The 12,285-nt window shown below is 38.9% G+C and overlaps 1 protein-coding gene across 2 annotated transcripts in view; it reads left to right on the forward strand.

Moving 5' to 3' along the window:
• The window catches only part of LOC309546965 (mitogen-activated protein kinase 14), a 158,335-nt gene extending 154,336 nt beyond the window's left edge, over window positions 1-3,999 (forward strand). For both annotated transcript variants that reach the window (XM_082246728.1, XM_082246729.1), the window contains exon 12: window positions 3,270-3,999. In XM_082246728.1, coding sequence (XP_082102854.1) covers window positions 3,270-3,337 — 68 coding nt within the window. In that variant the 3' untranslated portion in view covers window positions 3,338-3,999. The remainder of the gene's footprint in view (window positions 1-3,269) is intronic.
• The last annotated feature ends 8,286 nt before the right edge of the window (window positions 4,000-12,285 follow it).

Below are 12,285 nucleotides of genomic sequence, written 5' to 3' on the forward strand. Positions count from 1 at the left end.
CGGTGCAAACTTTGCAAGAGTTCGGGTGGAAACTGAATTTCAAAAAATCTGCTCTGGCCCTGTCCACCAAATTGGACTACCTGGGCATGACCCTGGATTCTGCCTCAGCCCGGGTGTTTCTTCCGGAGGAGAAACTCCAGAAGTTGAAGGATGCGATTCTGCTCCTTTTGTCCAGCCAGCGGTCCTCTCTCGGGACATGCATGCAAGTGCTGGGTCTGATGGTCTCCACCTTTTTGAGGCAGTTCCTTTTGCCCAGTTCCATACTCTGTAGACATAAACAAAAAGAAGGGCGCACCAGCCTAGCGCACTATCCTCAGTAGGCTTTTATTGATAAAAATATTAAAAATGGCTACTCATAAACATGCAATGTAAAGCAGCATATCAACTCCATCAAACAATGTCCATGATGTTGGAGTCCAATGTCTCGTTAAGGTGAATGGCTAAGGCGTTTCGAGGCAGTGCCTCTTCCTCAGAAGAGGACATCCAGATGTTCAATCCTGATGGAGTGTGAGATGTAGGTCGGAAGTGATGCAGCTTCCACCTATGTCACTCTGGAAAGCACGGCCCTTCCGGGTGCGGCGGCGTGCGTTCCACCGCCCGATATGATGACACGGGCGGAAGATACCATTCCATATTGTGTGAAGCATAAACACAATCGGGAAGCATAAACACAATCGGCAAAGGTAAAAGCATTTTGTATTCTGGCTGGATATAATCTTACCAACAACTAGTTGTCCTAACTTTCTCTGTCCCTGGGCAACAGAAAACCATTGTCCCTCCACACAGCTCAGATGTGAAATAGTATGATATTGGGCATCTGGATTTTTCATGGTGGGTTATGGATTAACTGGTATTGGCTGGCGTTCAATCTCTTTCCCTCAGGTTTTGGAATGCATATGTGTGGATGATTTTATGGTTTGATATGGATATGTTATTGTTGCAATATTCATGTATGTTATTGGCAAGCAGCTATTGAGGTGGGAGTGTAGTACCTATATACATGAGATTGATTATATTGCATTGGTATCTGTATGTATTAAGCTTTGGTCAAAGATAATTGTGTGGCCACACCCACAGGGGAGGTATTTCCTCCCCTAATCTTAAGGGTCATTTGGAGGCTCTTTCTACTATATATATATATATATATATATATATATATATATATATATATATATATATATATATATATATATATATATATATATATATATATATATATACACACACACCAAGGGTTCAGTCATGGCCCTTAGGCTCTGAGGAGGAGGCATTGCCTCGAAACGCGTTAGCCATTCACCTTAACGAGACATTGGACTCCAACATCATGGACGTTGTTTGATGGAGTTGATATGCTGGTTTACATCGCATGTTTGTGAGTAGCCATTTTTAATATTTTTATCAATAAAAGCCTACTGAGGATAATGCGCTAGGCTGGTGGGCCCTTCTTTTTGTTTATTTCTACAGTGTTATGTCGACCACCCCGGTCGTAGTGGGCAGCAAGGCTTAGCCATTAGTGGATGCCAAGTGAGAGTCCCGGGATAGAGACAGTCTGAGAACCAGAAACCTTTTGAAAACATTTGTAAGCTTCCTCTGCTTACTTTGTGGCAGAAGATAGCCTTCTTGGTTGTTAATACTTCTGTGCGCAGGGTGTCAGAGTTTGCTGCATTGTCTTGTCGTTCACCTTACCTGGTGGTTCACAGAGACAAAGTGGTGCTTCGTCCCTGCCAGTCGTTCCTTCCTAAGGTCGTCTCTGGTTTACATTTAAAAGAAGACATTGTGCTGCCTTCCTTGTCTTAAGCCTAAGCACCCTAAAGAGATTGCCTTGCATTTTTTAGATGTGGTTCGGGCGATCAGGGTGTACCTGGCGGCGACTGAGGCGTTGAAAATAGGATTCCCTATTCGTCCTTTCGGATTGACCCCGAAAGGGGCTTGCTGTGTCTGCTGTGACCATTTCCAGATGGATTAGACAGACGGCCTGTTAAGGGTCGGGATCCTCCTTTCCCTGTTAACGCATTCTACGTGGGAGCTTAGTGCCTCTTGGGCCTTCCCTCATCGGTGGTGTAGGTTTGCAAGGCGGCCACTTGGTCGTCCGTGCATACTTTCACAAAATTTTATAAGGTGGATGTGTTGGCATCTGCGGATGCTGCCTTTTGCCGTAAGGTTTTGCAGGCCGCTGTTGGAGAGGATTAGTCCTCTTTGAGGGTGTACTTTTTTGTCTGGTGAGCTCCAGTTGTTCCTGGTTGAGCTCCTGTTGTACCTGGTTGGCTAAGTTTAGCCTTTGGGAAGTGTGTTTATTGCGGTGTTCTTCCCACCCCTCATGTTGACATTGCTTTGGGACGTCCCAAGGGTCAAGAAGATATGCAGCTGTGTCCGTCAATGAACAAAAGAAAAAAGATTTTTGTCTTACCGTAAAATCTTTTTCTCTTATCATTGACTGACACAGCACCTGCCCCTCTATTGAGTTGGTTTATATGTTCTTCGGACACTGTTACAAAACTGAAGACCTATAGCAGGAAGTGGGAGTATACCCCCTGGGACTGTCCTATAGGCGTAGTCCAAACTTTTTTCTGCCTAGTGTCCTACTCCTGTAGGGGGCAGCATAAACCCAAGGGTCAAGAAGATATGGAGCTGTGTCCGTCAATGAACATCAGAAAAAAGGCTTTTGCGGTAAGACAAAAATCCAGTTACTCCCTATCGCTTCAAAATTACTTACTGACTGAACAGAACTTTAAGTGTATCTATGGTCAAAATAGAATATCCTATATTTCCACATTCTACCCCTATTACGTTGAATGATTTTAAAGTTTGTAGACTTGCCTTGTAAAGATCCCCACACATTTACTTCCTTGAATTCTATGAAACTTATTCACATTTTCCTGTTGATGGGCACTGCTGTGTCACAGAATTCAGAGCCTGCCTTCTGAACTACATTAACATGCAGATGCCACTTTTTTTCCCTGCACATCTTTTCTTGTAAAAATCTTAAGGGTTGACCTTGACCTTGCCACTTCTCAAACCTCCCTGTTCCCTGATACCTACTCCACATAAAAAGACCAAGTGTGAAATTTGGAAGGAGGTGAAGCAAAGATTTTTATGGGTGAAGTCAAGATTTTTATAGAACCTCATTTAATAGGGAGTGGGTGAAGTATTAAATTGCTTGTCTGTAATTGAGAGGTGACAGTCTTCTTGTTGATGCCAATATGGACAACCAAAGAGAAAAGGATTTATAAATGAGTAATAATTCTTTACCTTTTTGTTTCCACTACTAGCTTTAACATATGAAGAATTACTTTGCTTTGTACCCCCACCACTGGACCCTGATGAAATGGAGTCTTGAAAGAAGCTGTTCCAAAGGTGTTTTTCCGCTGTGAAGACGTTGGTGGAGGGGTCTGTTTTCCACCTCCCAGCTGTCATTAAAAGTGCCTATCAGACTGTGGATCTGAGTGACTTGCATACATACATCTCTATATATTTTTTTTCTTTACTGGGGAGAGTTATTTATATGGAATCTAACTATTGTTGCATGTTCCCCTAGCCCTCCAGCTGCCTCTCACTTTTCACAAGTATATTTCTTTATCCTCTACACTCGCAGTATGACCTGTGCCACAGACCATTTTGGAAATACTTGTTAAAACAGTTGTGTTCAGTGCTCCTTATGTCTTAATATTTGTGATTTTTAAAGTGGATAAGAGACAGACCAGATATAGGATACAAAATCTGTGCATTTTGAGCAAACGGATTGATGTGTTTTAAGCCCTCACCAAACACTTTCTTGGCTTGGACTAGGTTAAAAAAAAAATTGAATGTCTAGGAAAATAACATTCTTTTATTGATGCTTATTTTTTTAATACAAAGCCATTTAACGAAACGATTTTCTTCTGCAGCAATATTTTAAATTGGAATGGTATAGAGTTCTTTTGAGATAAGCATGCACTTTGTAAGGTAGGGATGGACAAATTGTTGCAGAATTTGGGAGCCAATCATCTGAACCAAGAATAACCACCACCTTGAACAGGGCCAGAGAAAGAACAGACGGCAACACTAGGAGAGACTTACACATGTTATATCCCACTTTTGTGGGGGTTTTTTTTTTTTTTTTTTAAATAACATTGGTTACTTGCAAACAGGGATTTGTCCAGTTCTGCGGTAAGGTCTGATGGCAGTGAAGCAAATAGGCAGCACTCTGGGGTTATCAGTTGTGACACTATTAGGCTCTTTTATATGCAGGTTAAAAAACATGTCACGTTTTTAATAGTAAACAATGGACAGTAATTTTTCCTGTTATGCTTACTGTGGGATACTGTACTGTACACATTGCTCATTGGCATCTGTGTAAGAAAATGTTTTCTGTTCGTTTCCACAAAATTGTGTTCTATCCAAACATGTAATTGGAGCTAAACTGAACTTTTGTGTCTAAAGTGTTTTAAGTGTTTAAAAAAAATCTAGGCTTCTAAAAAGTCAGTGGACACAGAAAAATCCCATGTAAAATGCATTACGCTCCAGTATCAAATATGATTTTTATGTAAAACTAAAAGACTATATCATTGAAAGTTTATAGATATATTTATGTTTACTATACATATTAGTACTGTTAAATGGTAATATTCATATAAAGTTGTTTACTGTTTTGTTCTTTGAAGTCTTTCCATTTGGTAGATTTTTGTTTTTATTAGTTTTGCTACTTCCTTTCTATACTAAATTTCTATATGCTGGTTAAATGTAACAAAGGGTAAAATCATCTGGAAAATGGTAGAAAGTGCCATTTTCCTTTGGAAATTTTGGAATATTCAGTCTGTGTTTGCACACAAATACATTTTCTATAACTCCTAAGTAAAGCAGTAGTTTAATTAAAAAGTAATTAGTGCCTGTGGGAAGCACTTTAACACCCATATTGTGTTGTAAGCATCCATCCTTTCTTTAATTTATAGGACCACTAACTTTGAGAGCAAAATTAGGCATTTCCTTACTCTAGCTCACCTGGGCCATTTCTCTGGGAGACAGGGATATGTATACTGCTGGAGATGGGCACGCTAAGCATGTGTAAACATGTCGTCATTGCAGACTAGGAGTTTAGTTATTCAGGCAAAGGATGAGAAAGATGAATATCTGCTTTACAAAATCCAAAGTAGCTCTCCCTTTCCCCTTTCACAGTATGCTGAATAAAGCAGCCCAGATCCAGGCCACATAAGCTTCTAGTTCACAGAGAATATCTTTCTACTCTTCAAGCATGAGTGTTTGTTCATGTGCTGACACTTTAAAAGCGCTTTATTAGGCAATTCCTAGCTCTGATTATCTTAACCTTGTGAATTAGCCTTTAAATAGTCATGTGAATCCACCATCCTTTCTGTGTAAGCTTGAACTATGCAGTGTTCCTTTAAATGTGCCCATGTGCATTAAGGATAAACTTTTCCTTGTAAATTTAAATGGGGGGTGGGGGGGTATATTAACAGCGTTAACCATGCTTATGCCAAATTGCAAGACAAGGACCTGCTATTTATATCTGCAGAAAAACAGTGCTATGTTTTTTGTTTGCAGAAATAGACCAAGATGACGTTCATATGGTTGTGTACTTGCTGTAGAACTACACCAACAAGTAGAAAGCATCAAGTTATAGAAAAACATGCTTAGATCAGGGCTCTATAGCTCTATTCCTCAAGTTCCATTTGCTTTTGAAATTTTTACAAGTGTTTGGTTTTCAAAATGTGAACAGTGTAAGAATAACAGCACTCGAGGCCTGGAGTTTTACAGTCAAAACGTAGGTATTTAACACTAAAAGCAGTGCCGCCATGTGCTTCTTGAGGCAGCCACTAACTAGCCTCTTATAAAGGTCTTCCTTACTTTTCTGAGGAAAGGGTAGTTACTGTGAAGTTACACATGTAACAGCTGGCTAGTTGCTCAGAATTATTGAACTTTAGCTCACTCTTCCTAAAAGCTCCTGGATCACTTCAATAGAACGTGGGGGCAGGGACCCAAAGGTTATGCATCTCTAAGCCTGAATACATTTGTGGCTGTATTTTACTGCTTTAGCTACACCAGTGCTGTTAGGAATGCAGGAAAAACACATATTGGCACATAAACTCAACATGCAGTATTTTATTTTATGCTCCATTAGAATACCAAACATGATAACCTACAGTGCTGTAAGTACTACCCTCATTGGACTTGCCTATATTTTATAGTATTGAAATTGATTTAACTGGGGATTTTCCCTTTGTGATTACAGTTGTAGATATTTGAGGGAAGATCGTTACCAGTTTGCAATGACTGAATTCTGTTTTCTTCCCTCCCTCTTTACAAAACCACTCTACCCTCATTAGTTTGAATAGAGACCTATTGGAGATCAGCAATTTTTTTATTATTGGCTTCTACCTCATCACTCTATGATAAAGCCCACTCTGTGTAGTGGATCTCTGCAAAATCTTTATGCATGTCATCAAACTTAGTTGCTTTTCTAACCTTCTAATCCAAATCATATTGGATGTGTTTTCTCTAGGCATGTTGCAGCTGTGATTTTTTTTTTAATATTTAATAAATAAAAGATGGTCTGGTTAATGATGATTTGATTTTCTTTTTTTTTAAAGCCCAGTCCTGATTTATGCTTTTCCATAAATTTGCCACAATCCTTTTTTTTTTTTACTTATTGGTATTCATGATGCTATTTGTTTCAAAACTCTGGAGTCTTCCAAGAGCAGTATAACATGTATATTTTGAAATCATGCAACAACATTTTAGAGGATTATTTAACTTTTGAAAACTTTGGCATACACCAGAACTTATTTTAAAAGCTTGTGAAGGAGGTAAATACTTTTTCATTTTATATTTATAGTTTGAAGAACTATTTTTTCCACTTTATCAGTATAGACTGTTTTATATACATGGCTATACAAATTATTTTAATTCCAAGTTAAAGCACTAACAAATTTGGAAAAGGCCAAAGGGGGTAAATACTTATGTATGGCACTGTACACACTTAAAATAAGTATTTGAGATATTGATTCTGAATGCTATGAATGAATTGTTAAAGCTGTTGATCCTCTTATTTCAATTACATAGCAGTACAGTTTTCTATGCATATAGTAGTTTTAATTGTACCACTAGGCTAATCTAGGGTATTTTTGAAAATATTTTAGCCAATGTAAATTTATGTAGCTGGCATTAGGATTGTGTATAATTTATACAAATGTTTGTCAATATTACCAAATCATGTTTAGTGAAAGGGGCATTTTGTATTTGTTTTAACATCCTCTGTATGGTACTGATCCTTTTCCTTTGAAAGAATGTTTTGTCTTGCTGAACGGATGCTTTCCTTTATTGGTTTCCTAAATTACAAGTGGCATACCTGTGAGCTCGCTCTGGCAAAGTCAGAACATGTCAAAGCAAATCCACAGATGTCATTTATGTACAGATACCACGATTCTCACAAATCTTGTGTGTGTGTGTGTTGTTTTTTTTTTTTTTCTAAAATGGAATGAAGATGTTTACATTGAACAGAACTGCTGCACTTACACAGAAGACTCATATGGAGCTACATAAAATGTTCACCTACATTTTGCTATTTTCTTGGTCTCCTCTGTGATGGATTTGCCATAAATAAGCACTGGTCAAATAAATCTTATTTTTAAAATGTCATTTGTTATGTTGTGTGCTTTATTTATGTTCATTAGCTTTTTTCAGGAGTTACCATATGATCACAGAAAATGCTGAAAATCTGTTTTTTTTTTTTTTTTTATATACTCAAAACATCCCCTTTCACATACAGAAGATGGCGCTGTTTCCATAGTTAGAATAGTTGTCTCCGAATGGTACACACATTTCCTGGCTAGGTTTATATTCTCTGTAAATGTTTCTTATTTTAGGGACACTGTCAGGAATTATTGAATACTAACTGGGTAATAAAAATGTATGTTTGTATTCATGTATTTTTAATGGACAATGGAGGTTACTAGGAATTGGGCTTAACATAGACAATGCAGTTTTTGTTATATCAGTGTTCATTCCTTCTATGGAATAATTTTGCAGTTTCTGTTGTAGCTACTAAGTGCATTTTACTGGTGTATACCAAGCAACTCTAGACTTGAAGACAAATTGGGTTACCACAGTAGAAATGTGACTATGTGGTCAGCAGCACAAGCTCTAGTGTTACTTAATAAACAAAACACATTGTGAAAGATTCATCAACATACCGTACACAGAAATAGCATTATAGTGCTCTACAGTAATGGTGCAAAAGAAGAAAAGCCCCCCCCCCCCCCAAAGTGCAAATACGTGATAAAATAAATATATAATAAGTCCAAAGCAATGTCCAACATAAACAGTGTGCTGGATCCTTAAAGGATAGCCACCCAAAATGACGCAATGTTCCTGCCACAATGGCCAAATGCGTAATGCAAATGTATCCTGGGTATGGTGATGTTGACACCCTCCGTGCTGAATATGATAGGAATTCGCACTCAAATAATAATAAAAAATTCAGCGCAACTGTATAAAATAACAATAGAAAGCTGCTATGCACTAAAGGATCAATAAACCAAAAGTCCCAATAACAAATGTATAACAAAGTGCAGCGCTATCAAATTAGGATTATGAAGATGATATCGAGGAGAGCAGTCCACAGGTGCAAATTATGGTGAAGCATGCACAAGATATAAAGATTCAGTGCTCCTCAATGTGCTGGTAATCCTCCACCCAGTCTCATAAGCCTCTCACCTCACACTTAGCCCCTGTGTCACCAGACGGGCTAGTAAGACATAAACTTTCTCCAAGGATATCACCAATATAGATCAGATCAGTATTCCTCTTCATCAGAAAATAAGGCTTGCAGGTAACAGATCACAGGTCCATAAAGCGGGTCACATGTCCATAGGAAAACAAAGGTCCGCAATAATTTACTTTATTGAACATAGCATAAAATAATAAAATTGCCTTGTAAAGCACTATACAAGTGCATGTGATGAGCAGATTGTATTACACACAGCGGTCTTGAACGCAATGGATGGCGGGTGATGTCACTGGCCCCTTCCCCTTCGCACGCGTTATGTCCCACTGGGCGGGCCTTCATCATTCATTCAATTCTCACTCACCCGATAGTAGTGATCCCTCTTACCATATGGTAAGTAGAGATCCAAGCTTGTGATTTCCATGGCCTGTATGCAGGTTCCCAGCTTGTCCTCCCAATGGGGTTCCTCCTCAGGAAAGATGATCCATATGTTGATCCCAGAGAGAAAGCATAAAAAAGGGGAAACGGCTCCTCATTGCGTAGTAACGTCTTTAATTGAAAATGTATACCCTTATAGGGCCAATACATATAGTTAAAACAAGAGAGTGGTAAAAATTGCTCTCGTGCAGCTATCCGCATTTACAACAGAGCAGTACAATGCTGGAAGGGCCAGTAGCGGTGTGCGTTCCAGCTAGTAGGCAAAAACGAGGTGGTGTGCGTCCCAGCAAACAGGACTTTCGGAAGCTGGACACGTCACTTCTCTGCTTGTACATATACTTGCAAACCCTGCCTCCAATCCGCTCTTCATTATTAATACAGCGGACCTAATCGGGTAGATCTTTCTTACACATCTTTGCCAACTGATAAAATAGAGCAAAAAAATTCCACCCAATTGTTGGTTCTCCGTTATTCCCCCAAGTTTAATATATAGGGACAAAAACCAAATGCAAAATTAAGAAAATTATTATAAAATAATAAAAAAATATAATAAAAATGAGAAATATTAAAGAAAATTGTGAACCTATATTCAACCAATCCTATTTATATGGCCACATTCTTGAGTAGATACCTTATTTATCAATCGGTCCCCAGTCCTAAAGTGGAACAGCTTTGGCTCATAATAGCGGGCTGTGTTTATAGTGGATACCTTCTATACCCAAAACCCCATCAAAAGAGCTCAGACTATTTTACTGACTAGGAAAGGTTATCAATATGTCCAATCCGGGCTAATGTAAAATGTTACGAAAGTACATAAATGCCATAAATTGTAAGATAAGATAAAAAATTAAAATTTTTTTTTTAAAACAAAATTAGGAATTATATAAAGACAAATTAACTATCAAAAAATGTGTCTTGTACCGATTTGTATATGGGTACCCCCCATTTTGACCTCCAACCAAAAATAATTTTTCATGGCTGATAGGTACAAAAAAAAATTACCTATTACATCTCTTGGCTAATAATCTGATATAAAACAATATCCATATCCATCATTGTACCTAGTTCATATATCCAGCGCAACTCATTTTGTGATAATGCTTTACGCATATCTTTCCCTCTCCAACTTGGGTCTATCTTATCTATGGCACAAAATGTGAGCAGACTGGTGTTCCTATTTTGTTTTAATCTAAAATGGTTAAACACACTGCTTTTTAAATCCTTTTTTAATATTATTGAGGTATTCACCCAGTCTCCCCATCAGCTTCTGTGTGGTGTGGCCCACGTACTGAAGGCCGAATAGACAAAGCAAATGGTTGACGTGTACTGTGACAGGTTTAAACTTCTTTATAGGATATTGTTTAAAAGTGATGTTATATCGGTAAGATATTGTCCTCTTCCTATCTTTCACCGTTTCATGGTTTACATCTACCACATGTATAAAAACCATGATGATCCACAAAGGTACCTAGGCGCTTGAAGACAGCCTTTTTTTTTTTTTTTTTTTTTATGGGCTTCATTACCTTTTAAAAAGTTTTGGGTTTTTCCGTTTACCTTTTAATTGACCCTGTCTTTATGCACCATTTTTTGCATCATGTACCCTGTTTTCTGCTTTTTCTTTGTAGGAAACAAATGCCTAATATTTCTTTAAATAGTCTACAATGGAATTTCAAAAGAAAACAAGCTTTGAATAACTTGCAATCTTATCCTTCCTGATAAAGAAGCCTTTGCCTACAAAGTGTTTGTTTTTGTGGGTTTTTTTTAACAAAATTCTACCTTGTAAAGCATGAACTATGTTAAATTTAAGGTGGACTTGTATGGGGAAAAAATAAAGCCTTACCGACATTACTAAAATAGCCGGCATTTAACTGGCTTTATTCCCTTTTGTAAATCAGTTTGGTACCCCAAAAATCTGTGCCATATTTAAAGCAATTACTTGGCATTAGGCAGTAGGGGCAGTGCCAGAGCAGCCCTGGTATTTAGTGTGCACAGTTGCTCTGCATGATTGAATCAGAATGAAAGGCTAAGTTACCTTTATGAAAAAAAACAAATGCACATTTTTTTTTTTTTTTTTTGCAGGTTAAATGTTTAGTATTTTTTTTCCCTAAGGAGCCTAAGATCACAGGTGCAATGCCAAGATCCTGCAGACTCTCTTAGAATAGTGGTCTGCTCGTACCTTCGATACTTGAGTATCAGGAAGATTGATGAACTAATAAAAGCGCTCACCAGTGGCTGACTGTACTTGTCTTGAATCAAAAATAAAAAATATAAAAAGGGTACCAACCTCGACAATATATTTCAGTGAAATAAGCAGCTGCCCCTTTTGAGTGTAAAAAAACTATGAATATTTAAAATTGTAAAGATAGGCGCTACGTCTACCTCTGTGTTCACATCCTAAACGAGTTCCTCTTTAAGTGAAACCATGTACCAGAAATTAAAAATACATTTAAAAATAGAATATTCAAAGATGAGAATCCCTTGTGGACAAACCACAAAGTTGTTTTCAGTTAGTGTCTAAAAGTTTCTTCTACGAGCTACTTGTAGTCTATTCACAGGAAACTGTGAATAGATACTAGGCCAGAACTGGGCCTCGCCACGACAGAGCCCCGATGGATAGGGACAGGCCTGCGAGTGGACAAGTCTCCCTGGGACGCGATCAACCTGGAATGCCCTGAGTTGCAGCATACCCCCAGGCTGGCAGCACCCCCACCCCGGGTGGGAGGTGGACTGTTCGGAGTGGCGCCCACCTGGTACTGTGGTATGGTGAGTAATACTGTCCCCCCAATCCTCTGGCAGTCTCCGGTGGACGTTGGCCCTCTCCCTGGAATAGTCGGACCCTCAGTGCTCCCTCGGTTCCCCTAGCCTCTGGGATTTTAGGCCTACCCCCTCCAAGTCCCCTACCCATAGCCCCTAACCCTACCTTGGGGGTGGGGGGGGGTGGAAAGATTGTGGCCACAGTGGCGTTTTTCTGTGGGGTGATTGGCTTTGTCCTAGTGGGGTCTCTTCCTAGGAACCCTCCAATGCCTCTTGTCTGGGACCTCCTCTGCGGATCCGGGAGATTGCATGGCGTGCCGTGGGGGCTGCCATTTTTCTGTAGATTCATGCTTTCTGATCTCCCATTGAAATGCATG

Source organism: Pelophylax lessonae, assembly GCF_965119305.1.
Source record: "Pelophylax lessonae genome assembly, chromosome: 2".
Lineage (NCBI taxonomy): Eukaryota > Metazoa > Chordata > Amphibia > Anura > Ranidae > Pelophylax > Pelophylax lessonae.